At 34.4% G+C, this 19,130-nt stretch overlaps 1 protein-coding gene across 2 annotated transcripts; it reads right to left on the bottom strand.

Moving 5' to 3' along the window:
- Positions 1–6,770: 6,770 nt before the first annotated feature.
- On the bottom strand, positions 6,771–19,110 carry LOC128225205 (uncharacterized). Of its 2 annotated transcripts, none has more exons than XM_052935276.1 (9): positions 18,869–19,110; positions 18,010–18,128; positions 13,630–14,600; positions 12,763–12,850; positions 12,018–12,193; positions 11,730–11,777; positions 10,863–10,929; positions 9,665–9,744; positions 6,771–7,034 (listed from the first exon to the last, which is right to left on the bottom strand). In XM_052935276.1, exons 1-9 carry the CDS (start codon positions 19,108–19,110, stop codon positions 6,972–6,974), a joined length of 1,854 nt encoding a protein of 617 aa, XP_052791236.1. In that variant the 3' UTR covers positions 6,771–6,971. The 2 variants fall into 2 exon arrangements, with proteins under 2 accessions (XP_052791236.1, XP_052791235.1); XM_052935275.1 differs by having other exon boundaries at positions 6,772–7,034; positions 18,007–18,128.
- Positions 19,111–19,130: the final 20 nt, after the last annotated feature.

Raw genomic sequence — 19,130 nt, 5'->3', positions numbered from 1 at the left:
ATAGAGAAAAGCGAAGACAAGGGAAATGGGAATGATATAGGGAAGGAGAAGAAAGTTGGGAGAAGGAAAAGGCTGGGGGTAAAAGCTATGAAGAAGGAAAGAGCGGAAGAGATAAGAGGGTGAAAGGATCGAAAGAGAGACCATGGAAGAGGGGAAGGTATATGGGAGACGAAAGGGACAGTTGAATTTGACAGTGAGGAAACCATAAGCATTGAGAGAAAGAAAGGACAGAGAAGGAAATGTCATAGGAGAAAGAAGAAAATGATAGATCGGAAAAAAATAAGAGCTGTCGTAAGACAGCGCGCTCGACTACGCCGCTTTGACTTAGAAGTGAATACAATAACGATGTAATATGTGTCTGTCAAAAGCAATAAAACAAAATCAAATTAAAAAGTGAACAAGAATCGCGATGTGACAAAACCAGGTTTTTAATGATTGGCAGAAGAGATTCAGTTTCAGCTGCTTTCTTTTATCTATTTTTTTGTAACAGTGACCTTGATCCAACGGGCCCCAAACACAATCCCATGAAAATCCTCCATTAACTCTTCCTACATATCAAGTTTGGTCACAGTATGTCAATCATAACTGAAACAGTAATCTATTTTAGTAACAGTGACCTTGACCCTTGACCCAAAAGGCAATCCATGAATGTTCTGCATAAACTTGTCCTATATACCAAGTTTGGTCACACTATGTCAACTCTTACTCGAGTTATTCAGTACAAACCATATTTCTCTTTTTAGCAACAGTGACCTTAACCTAGACCATAACTGAAACAGTAATCTATTTTAGTAACAGTGACCTTGACCCAAAAGGCAATCCATAAAAGCTCTGCATAAACTTGTCCTATATACCAAGTTTGGTCATACTATGTCAACCCTTACTTGAGTTATTCAGTACTAATTATACTTTTTTTAGCAACAGTGACCTTGACCTAGACCATAGCTCTCGGGGCCCAAAACACAATCTCAGGAAAGGTCTCTATAAATTCTTCCTATATACCAAGTTTGGTCACAATATGTAGACCCTTACTTAAGTTATTCAATACCAACCCTTTTTCTATTAATAGTAACATTGACCTTGATCGTAGGGGTCTCAAACGCATTCCCATTAAAGATCTCTATAAACTCTTCGAATTTACCAATTTTGGTCTCTTTATGTCAAGCCTAGCCAAAATTATTCGATACATTAGGTGACTTTGATGCTGCCCTCCCACCAGCCCGCCCGAACAATGACGCAAGTCATTCAAATAACTTGTTTTCCCTTTTATGAAAATGTCGTTAAGAATATAAAAATGTGCCTTTCAAAAGAAATTAAAATAAAATAAAAAAATAATAAAACTATTCAAGACCCATAATTTGTATTTAGGGTTAAAATGGAGTTATGTTTCTTGTTGTAGGATGGTCGTCAATAATTTTGCATTTTATTAAGTGCATTGAATGAAAGGTATAGAAGTTGTTGTTAGCTCTACTGGCCAAAGGCCAGAAGAGCTTATACGATGGTAATGTGTACGTAGTATGTGCATCCGTGCGTTCGTGCGTCTGTAAACAATTGCTTGTGAACACGATACAGTCTTCAGTTTTTATTGTATCTCGATGAAACTTGTACAGTATCTAGATCTCCATTAGAGTTCGGTTCCTTTCGAAAAACAGCCAGATCGGTGCATGCATGCCTAGATTATGGGCCTTGAAAGTATTAAAAAAACAGTTCGTCTGTAAACACTAGCTTGTGAACATGATACAGTCTTCAGTTTTGATTGTATCTCGATGAAACTTGTACAGTATTTAGATATCCATTAAAACTCGGTTCCTTTGAAAACCAGCCAGATCCGCCCATGTATGCCTGGATTATGGGTCTTGAAAGTATAAAAAATGCTATTTTAAGCTAAGTTTATTTTTAGCCAAGACTACATAAGCGAAGTCTATTTTTAGCCAAGTTTACATGTAAAGTCACAAATGCTTGTGAAGGTTTGTTCAAATTATGCCCCTGGGGTCATTTCTGCCCCCAAGGATATTGTCCCGCAAGGGACCAGTGCGGCAAATGCAAACGACCTCGGCGACGTTGGCGGAGGGACGGACTCCCCACCCCCCTTAAATTGGGAAATGTTAAAAACCTTTTTGTCTTAAACCACTATGCAAATCCTTGCTTTTTTGAACAAGGCTTTATTTAGTGGTCCACTACCATGGTTGTTCAAATTATGCCCCTTGGGTCAAAACTGGCACTGCCCTGGGTGTCACAATTTTCCTAGAGACTTATTTAAGAAATATTTTCAAAATCTTCTCGTTTCAAACCACAAGGCCCATACCTTTGATATTTGTTGTGGAGCATCATATGATGCAATTGAAAACATTTGAAATAATGCCCCTTGGGCAAAAGCTGGCCCCACCCCTTTTGACTTACTTATTATTTTTTAAAGCTACAGTAATGAAATTTTGACCATGTGAACAGTTTTGCAAACAAGCATTAGTGTTGTCCTCGGATGTCCTTGACTTTGACCTTTGACCGACTTCTTATTTTTAAAGCTACAGAAATGAAATTTTGACGATGAGTACAGTTTTAAAAGCAAATAGGTTTTACCCTCAGATTACCTTTACTTGGCACATATTAAAAAAGTTCATGCAACTAATCTGTCCTCAGATGTTGAACGTGCAGCTAACCCAAACACTCAAAGTGAACTATATATTTGTTGCCTATTACTCAAACGTACATGCTCTGGATTGAAAATGACCACAAGAGCCATGGATGCCTGTAGAGCATAGGCCCTTTTGGGCCTCTTGTTTTTTTAAATTAAAATCGCAACTTTCCCTTAACTTTAACTTGCCCTAAACTTTAACCTAAGTCAATCAGGGGCCATAACTTGTATTAAGGATAATATGGAGTTATCTAACCTCATCATGTGATGGCCCTGAACAACTGTGTGAAGTATATAGTCAATTGAATGAAGGGTATTGGACTTGTAAGTGAAAATCTCAACTTGCCCTAAAACTTGAACCGGACGCCGACGCCGTGGCGAGTAGTATAGCCCTCCTTATTCTTCGAATAGTCGAACTAAAAACAAGGGACTCGTTCAAGGTTTACGGGGTCAAACATCGAAAAAAATAATCATGTGAAATTTGAACACATTATGCTTGTAACTGTTATAAAATATTATCGGAAGTTTAAATATTCAAAGCTAGTTTCTGTAATTTTATCGATCATTAAACTATGACACATTTACTATTGAAAACTATTGATGACTAATTAATTTTCTGAGAGCCAATGGTAAAGATAGAGGAAAACGAGTGGGGGCTGGATTGGTGAGACAATACCGCTGTTTTCTATGAAAGACCACTGAATTGTTGTACTCGGGGGAAATGTAACCCATTCCACATACCAATTTGGTATTTGAAATATAGTTTTGTCGCTTTTGTACATTATGTGTCAGAAAATAAAAGAATGTAAAAAATAAGCTGGTGCACACATGCCAGGTGGTATAATTCGTTAAGTTTAATGTTTTATATCCTTAGAATATATTAGAAAATAAGAAAATGAATGGGCGGTATGAGGAAATATTATCCTATTTGTGCCTCCTTTTTCTTGTTAATCTATAAATGAAATGACTATATATATATACACCATGTTTTGAAGGTAACAGAAGAGACACAGAAAAACCTCTAAAATATTGATGAACAACCTTGACATTCGAAAACGACCATTTTTTATTTGTTCTTCAGCCCACAACATTTCCTCGCATGGTCCAAATCTCCAACATGCCTTGAAGGATGCCCATGAAACTTACTTCACCTTTTCTACGCATCAAGGCAACGCGCTCAACCAACTCTGGAACCACGCCGGGTCAATGGCAAGGTCCGGTTACAAGGTCAAATGTTTTGCCTGTTAGTTGTGTCCGGTCCATCTATATCTCAGTATATTGACCAAACTTTGTACTCATCAAAGCGAGACTCAGACAAATCTATCATAGACACATCATGAGGTAAAAGGTATTTGTATAGCTTTGTATGTACTTGTACATGTATACATTTTTCTCTTCCCCTCTATTAGGTAACCCCACCCAAAATAAGCTAGTTCTTTAATAGCACCATTAACCTTAATGATAAATGTTGATGTCTGATGACCTCATAAAATGTTTGTACTATTTAAAAGGCATATACTTGCTGATTACTAATATGCATGTATGTAAAATAATTGAACGAAAGTTCAACATATTAACTTATCAGCTTACTCTTTATTGTAACTGAAATCGAACATAAACGACATAATTATTTTGCGATCTTTTAAAACAAAAACAAAACATTTCATTTGCCATTCTATTCTCAATAAGTGTAAAACATTTTTTCTGCCCACACCACCCTTTCAAATATCACAAAATTAATGTCACCAGGCATCTAAAATTCACATATTTGTGGGTTGGAATATTGGCCTGATCGACCTGATCATGACCCATGTCTGATTCAAGGACTAAGTCAAATTACAATAATATACTAGGACAAGAGTTTACTTAAGGCTTTAGTTGCGTGTCCACTCATCAATAGAATGACTAAAATTGAATGAAATAACGTACCCACCATAATGGCAAAATGTAGAACATATATTAGAACAAAGTAGGCAAACAAGAATTACTTGTCGGATGTTATTACAGTGTGTGTGTATACCAGGTGATAAATTACGTCATATATGCTACGTCGGAAGGCAAAAATTTGCTTAAGATGAAGACTTAAATCAAAGATAACTTTTCATTTACAAAAGCATTTTAAATGAAACAAAGGGCCGTCTATGCCGCTTAAAGAGCCCGGCATTTGTTTTATTTTCGAAATTTTATGAGGTCATTTGTCTCATCAAACACTTCGACAAACATGTTTCCAAAATAATGTTTTGACAGTGCTCCGTCAGACGGCCGTATAATGTGAAAAGGTTTGTCGAAGTGTTTTAAGAAACTAAACTCGCAGAGAGACAGAAGGTAGGGCTTCGTAAGCGGCGTAGACTGCGATATGTTTCATGTAAAATGGTGAAGAAATAGTGAAGTTATCTTTGTTTAAAGTATTTTATCAAATCAAAATATTGCCTTCCGACGTAGCATTTATGACGCAATTTATCACGTGGTATACACACACTGTATTAGTACAGACTTCAAAGGTAACCCGAAAAGTGTTGGGCATATGTTTAAGGTTAAGGGCTTTCCACGGTGCAAAAGTGGGTGCGGAAGGTCAAAAATTAAAACGTTTCAAAAGTTCATGTCTGATTTAGTTATGAGGAATGATCTTTTTTGTGACATGTTTTGGGGTAGTAAGGAGTTGGCCAAATTTTACAAAAGAAAGTTTTATCAGATATCGGATCAAAAGCATTCACGTTTTTTTTTTCGGCAAAGTCTGTTGATATTGTAACCTTTTTGTGCCAAAAGACCCCAGACTACATAATCAACAATATCTTCAGAGTTAATGATGATATCTTTTCAATTCAGAAACTTATTCAATAAAATAATTCAAAATAATGGATGAAATTCAATTCCTGGTTAAAAAAGGCAAATATCTTTTTAAAATCGATGCAATCACCACAAAGCCTTAAGACAGTGTTGATTGGGTATTTCTGAAAGTTTTGACACAAAAACATACTCAGTATTCATTTTGTATAAGACATTTCCGGAAAATTGTAAATGCTTTTTGATTGGAAGTCTGATAAAATCTTCTTTCGTAAAATTGGCTCAACTCCGAATTGGAGCTTCACATCACGGTTACAGCAACGGACATATGTATAATGCTTGCTAAATATTGAACCTCAAACTAAATGAAAATTTATTTTATTCCACAGTAACGTTATGCAACACTACCTTATTAGAGACACTCAGCATAGTTTTTGGAAGAGGTGCTCATGTGAGACCCAGCAAGATGATGGTTCACTCCTGAACTTTGCCAAGGCTTTCGACAAGGATCCTCATGCAAACCTGCTTCACAAATTGGACTATTATGGGGTACAGGGAAATGTCAACTCTTGGATACACTCGTTCCGCGCCATCTGAACCCAGCAATTTGTTTAGGACGGTGAAAAATCAGAGTGCATATGTTCACTCCGGCGTTCCACAGGGGACAGTTCTTGGCCCATTGCTATTTTCTGCCTACATAAATGACCTTAAGGTATTAAAATTCATGGTTCAGAATATGGAAGAAGAAGAAGAAGAAGAAGAAGAAGAAGAAGAAGAAGAACCAAGCCAGTTTGATGTCAAATTCACAATTCTAGGCCAAGGGGTTGGGCACTGCTTTTCACACCTGTGAAGCAGGCCGACTCATTGTCAAGTTCTCAAGGCTATGTCCAGTGTGTCACTGCCATATTAACTACTTCACTACTAAGGATAATTATATTACAAAGTTTTGGACCATGTGTGCAAACATTCACTTTTCATGACTCTTGCACATTCCTATGCCACGTTGAAATATGTACGCCTTTTCGTTGCATTGGTTACAATGTAGGCTCGTTCATTTAATCTACACCGTCGCTATGACCCGGATTTTTTTTAAATCATATTGGTTCCATGTAGGCAGCAATATTAAAGTCGACAGTAATATAATTGACAGACTTAAGTAAAAGTTATGTTATATTGAAGCCGATGTATGGCTTAGCTGTGCATTTGCCATGATGTACTTCATACAGAGAAACAATTATACTGTTGTTGTGTCATATATTTATATACACATAATTTCGTGATTATTCATACATTGAGGGTTGAGGCAATACCTTAAACATGTAAGTGCTTCACTGTGTTGATGTAGTTAAATCAGCAACAAAACAACTACATTGTACATTGTTTATTTCCTATACAGCAATTCATCAACCAATACACACACAGTTTCATTATCCAAAAGCACAAAAGAGCATTGAACTGTGATTTAATTCAAAAATAAATGTCATCTAATTTTCATTGTGATTGATCATTTATCTCCCAATCCCATGTATGTGATGTATGTGATGTATGTGATGTATTATGCTTGTTCCGCCTTGTGAACCAGTCGAGGGTCTAGCAGGGAACTCAGGTGTAGGTAGGCCTGCAAAATATTGTTATCATTTTATTATGTTCACTTGCATTATAAAACAGCAAATAACTATTATGTGGTTATGTACAACATACAAAGTAGAAATACAATAATATCTGTTTACACTTATATATTTTCTAGATTTTTAAACAATTGTTCTTTGTTAATATTGTTTTTAAGATACTCATATAGATAATGTGTTTTTACATTATATACACTCAGGAAAATCTATGATTTATCATGAGTATATGGACATTGTTGAGGACTCCAGTAGGAGCATTGATCTAAAGGGATCTCTTTTAAAGCATAATACTGATGGCCAATTATAAAGTGCCTCTTTGAAAAAAACTGATGGTCAAAGCATTTCTCTGAAAGCACATTGCTGGTGACTTAAGTGCTTTATTAAAAGACCACTGCTGATAGCCAACTTGTTTCTTTGCAAGAACATTGCTGAGCCTGATAGCCAAATTGTTTGTTTGAAAGAACATTGCTGATAGCCAAATCGTTTTGTTGAAAGAACATTGCTGGAGGTCAAACTGTTTCTTTGAAAGAACATTGCAGATAGAAAAATTGTTTCTTTTAAGAACAGTTTTGATGGCTTAATTGTTTCTTTGAGAATATTGTTGATAGCCAAGTTGTTTCTTTGAAAGAACATTGTTGATAGCCAAATTGTTTCTTTGAAAGAGCATTGCTGGTTGCCAAATTGTTTCTTTGAATGAACATTGTTGATAGCCAAATTGTTTCTTTGAAAGAACATTGTTGGTAGCCAAATTGTTTCTTTGAAAGAGCATTGCTGGTTGCCAAATTGTTTCTTTGAATGAACATTGTTGATAGCCAAATTGTTTCTTTGAATGAACATTGTTGGTAGCCAAATTGTTTCTTTGAAAGAGCATTGCTGGTTGCCAAATTGTTTCTTTGAATGAACATTGTTGGTAGCCAAATTGTTTCTTTGAATGAACATTGTTGGTAGCCAAATTGTTTCTTTGAAAGAGTAGTTTTGACAGCCAAATTGTTTCTTTGAAAGAACGTTTTTTATAGCCAAATTTTTATCTTTAAATAACAGTTTTGATAGCCAAATGTTTATTTGAAAGAACAATTTTGATAGCCAAATTGGTTCTTTGAAAGAACATTGCTGATGGCCAAATTGTTTCTTTGAAAGAACATTGCTGGTTGCCAAATTGTTTCTTTGAAAATTCAGAGTTGAAGACCACATTTTACATTAAGAGAACACTGCTGATGTTCAAGTGGTTTGAAAGAATATTGCTGATGGTCATATGTTTTCCTTGAAAGAAAAGTTGTGATGGCTAAATTGTTGTTCTTTAAGAATATTGCTTATGGCCAAGGTGTTCCTTTGAAGAAATGTTAATGGCCTATGAGTATTCCTTTGAAAAAAAATAAAATTTGAAGGTCAATGTTTTAATTAGAAAGAAGTGCTAAAAACAAAGTGATTCTTTGAAAGAATATTCCTAATGGAAAATGTGTTTCTTTGAAAGAAAATTGCTGATGGCCAAACATGTTTCTTTGAAAAAGCATTAATGATGGTCAAAGTATGTGATCAATAGCAAAGTGCTTATGGCAAGATTTTCTTTAAAAGCACCTTTCTCATGGTCAATGTGTTTGCTGGTGTTAAAATGATGGCCAAAGGGTTTCTTTGACTGTTTAAAGTGTTTCTTTGGAAGCATATTGCTGATAGTCAAAGACTATATTTGAAAGCCCAAAGTGAGTACTTGAAAAAACATTGCTCAAGTACATCAGTCATGGTCAAAATGTTTCCTTGCGAGTAGAGCTGATGGGTAAATTGTATCATTTTAAGAATAAGTGTTTCATGGAAAAAGCATTGCAAATTCCAAAGTCTTTCTTTGAAGAGTACTGCTGATGGTCTAACTGTTTTTATGATCACACATTACTGATGGTCAATCTGTTTTTATGATTGCACACTGCTAATGGTCTTAGTGTTCCATTGATAGTAAAACTGTTTATTTGACGAATAAACCAAAGCATTTATATAAAAAGCATTGCTGTTGGATTGATTAACTTTATTGTGAAAGCATTTCTTTCAAGGAAAAATGCTGATGGCCTTAGTATTATATATTTGTTCAAATATGAAGCAAATTACAGATGGTCAAAGTGTTACTTTGAATGTTCATTACTGATGGCCAAAGTGATTATTTAATAACATTGCTGAAGGTCAAAATGCTTCATTGAAAATTCTTAGCTGATGATGTCATCAGATGCAGATGTTTCTTTGAAAGAACATAGCAGATGGCCAAAATGCTTTAACAACAACAAATTTTATGCTTAAAATGTTTCAATGGACACAAAGTGTTTTTAGTAAGAAAATCGCTGATGGCTTTAGAGCTTCTTTGGAGAACATTGTTGATGACCAGAGTTATTTAAGGTCAGTGTTGTTTTTTTGAACATTTGATAGTTAAAAATGATAGGTGATGATCAAATGTTGCTTAACAGAACTCTGTATGCTAGGGCTGTCTTTGAAGGACATTAACACAAATACCTTTCTCAAAGGACATTAGTGATCACAAAACAATGGTTTAATTCACAGGTAAGCAATGATGTTTTATATTATTCTCTTAATATGTTTTATCTTTGTATCAAACAGTTCCCACATAAAGATGTATACTGACCACATCAGGGGGTTGGGCAGAATTTGTGAGAATCTCATCTTCATATTCCATCTCCACATGGAACTTGTTCGGAACAACGTCTGAAACATGGTCATAAGTTGTACAGAATAAATTTTATGTTAGTCATGCATTAATTTGTGTTTTCAAAAGGTATGCGTATACTAAATAGATGACCAGGAATTTGGTATGCTAAATTCCTGTAATCAGAGTTCATAAATATGCTTTTTTCAATAAGAGCGCCGCGCAGTGGGCGCCAAGAGCCCCTTACCGGTTTAAAGCCTTGTGAAAAGGATGAGCCTGTCTCAAGAGAATCTCCATGAAAACAAATCCTACTAATAAATGAAAGTTGTTTAAGTCACCCCAGCCCATGTGATAGTGAACTTATGACAATTACAGTAAACGTTTTATAACTGCATTACTTTGTCTGATGAAAAAAACATCAACTAATGTGCATAATCTCCACATTTCCCTCTTTCCACATACTAAGTTTCATTAACCTATCTTTAACACTTTTTGGGTTATCCCAGGACCAAGATTTTTTCCAGTCAACAGCTATATAAGTCAATGGCCATAACTCTGCATTACTTTGTCTGACGAAAAAAACAACTAACTTGCATAATCTCCATATTGCCCTCTTTCCACATACTAAGTTTCATTAACCTAGCTTTGATCCTTTTTAAATTTTCGCAGACCTGAGATTTTTGGGGACAAACGGACGGAGGCTAAACCTTAAGTCCCCTCCAGTGAAACTGGTAGGGGACTAAAAAGGCAGTCAAATATTTTGGTTTAAGCAATTTTTTGAAAGAAACATAATCATATCAAAATATATTTGGACTGGAAGATGGTAAACAATTCAAATGAAATATTTTGAATTTTGGACTGTTGTAAGATTTTCAAAGTGTGCTCTTTCATTTTTGAGATATCCACCTTAGATTACACTTGAATTTTAAGATAAGAATCCAAGCGTTTTTATTGGACTGTAAAAAAAACAGAAATTGACTGAATGAAATCATTTAGGCGTGGAAAAAACTTAATGACATTGAACACAGTCCCAGATATTAATTCATGAATCAGACACAACTCTTAGAACATGTGCATGTAGTAAACATGAATATCACATACAGCATAACATCCATAATAAAATGATTTAAAGTGTATTGCCATTATCCAGCATTGTCACAAACAATACAAGCAGTACCTGTCTGTTGTGTGATGTTGTGTATCTCCAGCATCTGGCCTGCGTCCACTCTGGATACCTCTCCAACCTGTGATGACCAAGACCAACTTTACTCTTATACAAAATAAAAGCATAAAATAAAATTGCCACCTACATAGCTATACATTTGTTTATCTCAGATATTTGAATATTTCTTTTGATAACATATGAAAAATCACAGAAACGTGTTATGTTTTTAAAATCTTTATATCTAAAAGTTTTGGTGTTTCGTTTCCATCAGTAGATAAATTAACAATCATAGAAAGGAAGCGGCGTTCAGCAGCAAAAGTAACGATGTTGATAGAAAAAGAGAAATATGATATAGATACATATAAACATATTAAAAAAGTATTATGGATCACATGTTATACAAAAGTTTGAACATTAGGGTTGGGTTAGGGAAACTTAAAAGTGGCAGACCAATTGTCAGCAGCAGTAACAGAGAACCAACAAGATCACAGGGGGTGTCAGCACTTGTCCATATTTTTCTCATTTGCTTAGACATAGAACTATTTTAGACAATGCATATTATGCTTCGGCGTAGCAAAAGTAAAATGTTTGTTTCCAGTTTTCCGACAAACCTTGATTTTTATCCACCCCACCCTAATACTTTATTGCCATCTGACAAAAGACTCTTGAGCATTATCGTTTTATCCCTACTGGGCACATCTTTTAATAGTTTCTTGATAAGTGAAGGAACGTAAATGTATTTTTTGATACTGTACTCTCTAATGAAGGTTAATCCAGAATAAATGGAGCTGTTTTCGAGTGTGACAATGTAATTCAGACACATCCTTAAATATTGATTTTTTCGGCCTCATCACATGTGTTTCATAAATTTAAACATACCTTGTACTCTGATACTTCTGGTGTACAGTTAGCGGACATCTCTAGAATCTTAAGTGTAAGATAATGCATATATATATATATATATAAACGTTTTTAAAACTGGCATAAATATGTCTAACTTGTTCTCCTGCAAAAGGCAGTTTTTGGTTCTTGAAAAACTATTGTATTCAGGATTAAAAGATATCCTTGTAAATATCGAGCCAAAAGGAAATCCTTACAAAGAGTAAAAGAGCCAATGAGGAAATCGATCCAAGGGATATTGAGCCAACAGGTTTCGGCTGTACTAACCTTGTACGCAATTTTATCCCCAACATCTGGCATTCCAACTACTGGGGGCAATTTTGACAAAACTTGGTCACTCAGATCATTCAAGAGTCCATCTTGCACTCCACTAAGACCACTTGGTATGCCTTGTAAATCAATGCCACCAGGACCTACAGACTGGCCATTGTATCCACTCTGAGCTGGAATTTGGTAGATGTGTTTCTTACAATGTAGTATAGTTTTATGCCATTAACGATTAAGTAGTATATGTGTGATTACAAAATGAAACAAAGATATTCAGTGTCAATATACATGTATTTTTCAAGGTCTTTAAACTGTCAGCTTTTCCAGCTTTTTTTTAATTGAGTATCTAACCATTCAAGTATTATTTATATATAAATGTATTGTGTTCAAATAAATCTATACTATCATTGCGTGAAAAAAAATGTATTTAACTTCTGTGAGGAACTTTCATAGAAATGAAACTTTGTATTGTCTATGAGTTCAGAACAAACACTTAGCTACATTGGGCCGATAGTTTAGAACATTGTTAAAGTTAACAATATTTTAAACATCATAGTTGCTTGCTTTCAAAGCTTTGTTGTTTGATATACTTGTGATCTGCAGTGTACATCAAATATTTTAAATTTGAAAGTTGTCTTTGGTCATGTTGCTAACTTTAACAAAGTTCTGAACATCGGCATAAAGTCTATTATGTCTCAATCCAGATTAATTATACAAAAATGCCATGATATAGACATTCCCTTACCTGGATTGGTCACTGGGCCATCTGGTTCCTTACGAGTAGGAGTTATTGTCTCAGCTTTCAAACTTGTAGAAAATGTTGCAGGCGAATTCTGGAAATAATACAATGTAGAGCTAGACCAGTGAATACTACTTATTCAACATAAAATGTTGATAGAATATGTCTATATTCAGAGTAAAATAATAAGACATTATTAAATAACTATTATTAAATAACTATTAGTTATTAGCCCTTAAACACAACATTTGGCTCGTCCAATAAAACAAAGGCCTCCTCTATAATAGTGCCAATATCTATATCGGTTAGCGTCCCCAGGTCGAAAAGTGATATAGATTTAAACCCCGCATTTTAAAGAATTTGATTGGCTTATTAAAAAGGGCCAAAAAATTATATAGATTCGCAGCTGGAAATTCAGAAAGGCAGCCATTTTATTTTAAAGTCAGTATTAAAAGGTTTGTCGACAGTTTCAGCACAAAACTAATTCATACTTTGAATCCTTTAAGTGCATTAAGTTATTTAATAAAATTGTCAATAAAAAGGTGATTTGACATGGGCCCTGTTGTCCCTCGCCCTTTAGCCTCGTGCCAATACGACTGCCCTCTGACAAATAACAGGGCCAATATCAAATCACTTATTTATTAACATATAGTATAAATCTTAAAACTTTTCCATGTGAACCAATACCTAAAGAGTCCATAGTTATTGAATTTAAAACTTGTTATTTTCTTATAGAATATTCCTAGTTTTTTTTTTTCTTAAATAAGTACTGCCAATAATACTTCCATATATATATATAAAGTAACGGAAATATTCAGGGTATACATATTTTTAACACCTATATATTAGCAATAAAATAACAGTTTAATGTACCTGGAAAATGGTAGAATGATTGGTTGCTATGGTGTTGATCTGCTCGTCCTTGGACATTTCCCACACCTTACTGACTGGCTTTGATCGTACTGGTGTCCGTACTCTTTTAAACACAGAGGCACCACTGGTCAGTGTGACCTTAGTCAGTATCGTTGGACCAGCTGGACTGATGCTGCTTTCAGGGGGTGATGTAAGTTGACTCGTAAAATTGTCATTTTCAGGTTGGTCAGGTGTTTTCTTTACACTGTCATAAAGTGCACGACTATTCATATTTGTATAATGCCATGGCTCTGTGTTAGCACTGATATTATGCACTGAATCATTTTGTGTGTTGTTTGAGTTGTTATTTGGTGTAACAAAACTTGAGATAACATTTTTCTCAACCCAGTTTGCTTGTTCATCAGCTGTTTTTATCGCATCACCGGAGTTTGCTTTGCTAAGGAAGTTGTATTGCTCCATGTTTTCTTCTTCAACTTCAGAATCTGAGTCAAATGTTTTATGAACATTTGGAAGAGCATTGTACTGCTTTAGATTACGATAACCTTTTCTATAGTTCTTGGGATTTTCAAGCTTATCTGGTAATTTGCCATAAAACAAATCTTCTTTTTTCACTTCATTACCAACATAACAGTGTGAAATGTCCTTTCCAAAAGCTGGTCCATCATGGCAGTTGCCAGACTCATCTAATGCAGGCTTTTTGCTTTTCCTTTTTCGTTTTCTTGTTCGTTTTCTTTTCTTGACTGAATGTTCACTTTCATTAGCTTCATCATCACTGGCTTTAGGTGTTTCCTTCTTCATTGGAATATCTTTTTCTCCCATTGCCTTTATACCCACATCAATACAGTTTTGATCGTGAAGCTCCTGAAAATCTTCTAACATGGGTTTCTTTTTGGGTGTTTTATCAGATTTATCAGCTGTAGAAGATTCATCAACTCTTTTGTCTTGCTTAAGTTCTTTTGGAGGGATAATGTCTTAAGAGAATAGAAAAAGCAAAATATTAATATTTCATCTACAAATAAATATACAAGCAATTTATATTAAATGCAAGATAAAGTTATCTTACTAGATTAATTAAGAAGGTTGGATAGTTGGGAGCCCTTGTATAAAGTTTCAATGCAATACAAATGATGTATTTGCTGATATATTGACTTAAATGGGGTTACATTCAAAACCTTAATCAGAATTTCTTAGTTGAATAATAAAAGGCAATTATTTGCATTACATGCAAAAAATAACAGTTATCTAACTTCTTTAATTTAAGTAAGTTGGATGTTTCATTGTATTAAGTCTCAATGCAATACATCAATGCATTGGTGAGATATTAACCTATGTGTGCTTACATGCAAAACCTTAAAACCAGAGTTTCTATGTTGAATATTAAAGGACAATTATTTGCATAATATGCATGATCAAATTATATAAATCTAACTTACCATATTTAATTAAAGAGGTTGGATGGTTTGGAACACATGTCTTAATTAAAATGCAATACATGATGTATTTGCTGAGATATTTACTTAAATGTGGTTACCTGCAAAATCATCACTAGAATTTTTAAGTCAAATAAAAGTGGACCATAATTAGCATTATATGCAAAATAGAGTTATCTAAATAAGTTTTCAAGTAGGTTGATTACTGTTTTATTAAGTCTCAATGCAATACAACATGTGGTTGCTGAGATATTAACCTATGTAAGATTACATGCAAAACCTTAACCAGAATTTCTAAGTTGAATAGTAAAGGGCAATAATTTGAATTATTTGCAAGATAGAGAAATCTGACTTGTTTAATCAAGTAGGTTACATGTATATAGTTGGGAACACATGTCTCAAGTTAAAATGCAATGCATGATGTATTTGCTGAGATATTGCCTTAACTGTAGTTACATGCAAAACCTTAACCAGAATATTTAAGTCGAATAAGAAAGGGCAACAACTTGCATTCTATGCAAAATAGAGTTATCTTACTTGATTATTTAGTAAGTTGGATGGTTGAGTACCGTTGTATCAATGCAAAACATCCAGTAGTAGGTGAGATATTGCTTACATGCAAAACCTTAACCAGAATTTTTAAGAAAAACAAGCAAATACGTTGATTTGATATCCCCGCCAGATTAGGCAAAGTTCATGGATTGGAAATGAAAAGTAGGTGGAATATTCCTATATTAACATGTAATCTGGCTACAGAGAAATGGATCGTTATGAACGTTGGATATAAGTTTGAATTTGTTTGTAATTATTTGAAATAAAAGTTTTGTGTATAGAGTCACATTTGTAATAGTTTTTATGAATTTGAATCATTTCGAAGTGTAAGTTCAGATATGTCTGAAGTGATAACAGTAAATAGTGGAAAATGACATTTTAAGGTACCTGTTGATCATGTTCACTGTGTGTTATTTTCAAGCTCATAGGAGCTTCATGCTGGTGATTATTGATTATAACCTATCATAATCGATTATAATGGAAGTTGATGGAAGTAAATCATCATAAAATACATATAATTATTTTCATGTGTTCAGTCATACATGTATGAAAATAATCTGACCAATCACTACTATGAAATAGTTTCGGACAATATTTTTGTAAGATTTGACCTAGTGACCTAATTTTTTATCACATGTGACCCAGTTTTCTAAATTTATATCACATGTGACCCGATTTTTAACATGTCAAAGAGTTTATCAAGGAAAACATTCTGATCACGTTTCATGAATATTAGACCATACATAATGCCACTAATGTGTTCCAAAGATTTTTCTAAGATTTGACCTAGTGACCTAATTTTCGATCTTATGTGACCATGTGACCCAGTTTTAAATAAGTCCAAGGTTTCATCAAGGAAAACATTTTGATTAAGTTTCATGAATATTTGACCGTGTATAATGCCTCTAGTTTGTTCCAACGATTTTCTAAGATTTGACCTAGTGACTTAGTTTTTGACCCCATATGTGACCCACTTTTACAAGTGGTCGAGATTTGCTCAAGGGGAACATTCTGACCAAGTTTGAACATTTTCTGATCAATGCCTACCAAGATATAATTCCGGACTGACGGACGGAATAACGGACAACGCCAAAACAATATCCCCTTTTTATATTCCAAATAGTGTTATCAAAACTCATATTTTAAGTTTCAATGCAACACATGATGTATTTGCTGAGATAATGACTAAAAGGTGCTTAAATATAAAATCTTATGAAAGATGTGACTCCGTGACCTATGCTAGGGTAAGTAGTATAGTTCTCCTTATTCTTCGAATATTCAAGGTAGAAAGTAGTCATACTAAGTTATATTTAAAGATGATTATTATATAAAAGAAGTCTTATAGTTTGCTGATGAATGAAATTCATGAAACACCGACAAAGATATTTCTTAGGAATGATCTACTATCTTGTCAAACACATCAAAAACCAAGCAAAAGTCATGCTATACTGTCAAAATAAACAAGCATGTGCATTGAGAGGGACGGGCAATGTTTGCTGATGGTTAATTAGGACTAAGTTCAAGTGTTGTTTAAATTTATTACATGTTTTTTTTAATATACATGTACAGGGTTCGAATTTAACTTTGAGGAGCACTCGCAAAATTTTGCAAGTGCTTTTTGAGGCAACTCGCAAAATGAAAAATCAACTTGCAATTTTATTTTTTGCTTTATTTGCTTATAATATTGTCTAATTAAAGTAGATATAAGACAAACTTGAATATTAAAAAGTATCAATCTTGAGTGTTTGACATTTTCCACTTTGAGGGGGGGCGGGTATATTTTCCCTCGCCATCAGGTAATACTCATTCGGCGAGCATGCTACAGATTTTATTGACTATAAGTATTAAAAACAATAACAATATAAATTTAAAATAAATAAAAGCAACAGTAAATGTAGTGTGGATACTTTGGACTTTAAAATATATCGAAGTCTATTCACTTTGACAGTTGGGCGGATATATTCAAAGGTTGATGGGGTTTACATATATTGCACAAAAGCGCTAAATTTAGCCAATGATTGAGCTAGGTGATTACATCATTTCTATTCACTTTGTATTATGCACACCTCGGAGCATCCCGGAAAGATTCGAGTTAAAACTCGGCCTTTTCCGTATTTGTTCTATTTTTGAAAACTCACTAGAGCGTGACTCCTTACTGTCTTCTTTATACTGGTAGTGTAAACATGCCACTTATAGGCTGTTTACACTTGACTACGTAGCGGAGTTAAGTTCATGTTTATTCTACTTTTTTTTTTTAAATAGTATGGTCTAAAAAAAGCCACTCACAGAATTTTGCAAGATTGAATAAAAGTCACTCGTAATTTGCAAATGTCGCTCGCATTTTGCGAGTATGCGAGTCTAAATTCGAACCCTAATGTATGAATATCAAATTTACCACCATGGACAAATTCTAAGCTCTCATTATGTTTTCTTTTTCTTTTCTTCTTTCTCTCTCTCGTGTCTTCAATGTTTGATGCAATCGGGATGTCATTGTCAGCTGAATCTGAGTTTTCAACCCTGAAATTAATAATAACTAGTAAAAGGAACATGTCACCTAGCAGATCACCCAGCACTCACCTCGTCCCTTAAAATCACCCAAATTCATTTTTTATGTCAATATCTGAGAAAAAAAGTAATATAATATGCTCAAAATGCACTATTTCGGGCTTGAATTGTTACAAAGTTCTTGAGGGAGTACCCCCAAACCCCTCTGCCAACATTTTAAACCAAATAAATTCAGTTCTGAGGAAGGGGAGCATGTCCAAAGGTTGCACCCCTATGTTACACACCCTCTTACTCACTTCCTGGATCTGCCCATGATGTATACAGCCGTACATTTTTATGCCTTTTTTTATTCTGATGATAAAAGGTGAAGTCAAAATCAAAGGCAAAATACACATTTTCTGCAACCAGAGTTGAACGATAAATTTCTTTCAAACAATTAGCCGTGTGATATATACATTTTGTGGTACAATATGTTTACATTCCACTTGCAATGCAAAATAAACCAAATTCCAAAAATGTTATTTCTCCTCAAGGATCATTGACCTTACATTTAACATGATGAGATTGTAGTAATATAGTGCCATTCATGAATATGCCCATAGGTTTGTTGATTAAAAGATTTGAAAACATGTTGAACATTATACATGAATCATGTTGGTATTATTCGGATTTTTGCCGAAACAACATAATTTTTCCCCAATAAAAGGGCCCATCCCACCATTCCCTTCAGAATGGAAAAAAGCGCTGAGTACCTGACACAGACAATGTCGTCTTCTTTAAGGATAAAACTGGCTTCTATCCCAGGCAAAACGTGATCTTTCAACCGGAGTGAAATTCTACTTTCTCTGCAAATGTCATTTCTTTTCCTTATTTCATTAATCACGTCCGATACGAAAGGAAGCTTTTTGAAAACAATAAGAAGCCAAGACCTCTCAAAAGATTTATTTTCGAAGTACAAACGTATTCTAACGAATTCTCCACAGGGCGCAGCCATATTGGTTTGCAAATTTTACA

This window comes from Mya arenaria, chromosome 2 (genome assembly GCF_026914265.1).
Source record: "Mya arenaria isolate MELC-2E11 chromosome 2, ASM2691426v1".
Classification (NCBI taxonomy): Eukaryota; Metazoa; Mollusca; class Bivalvia; order Myida; family Myidae; genus Mya; species Mya arenaria.
The sequence above is the reverse complement of the archived record's forward strand: the minus strand, read 5'-3'. Positions and strand labels throughout refer to the sequence as shown.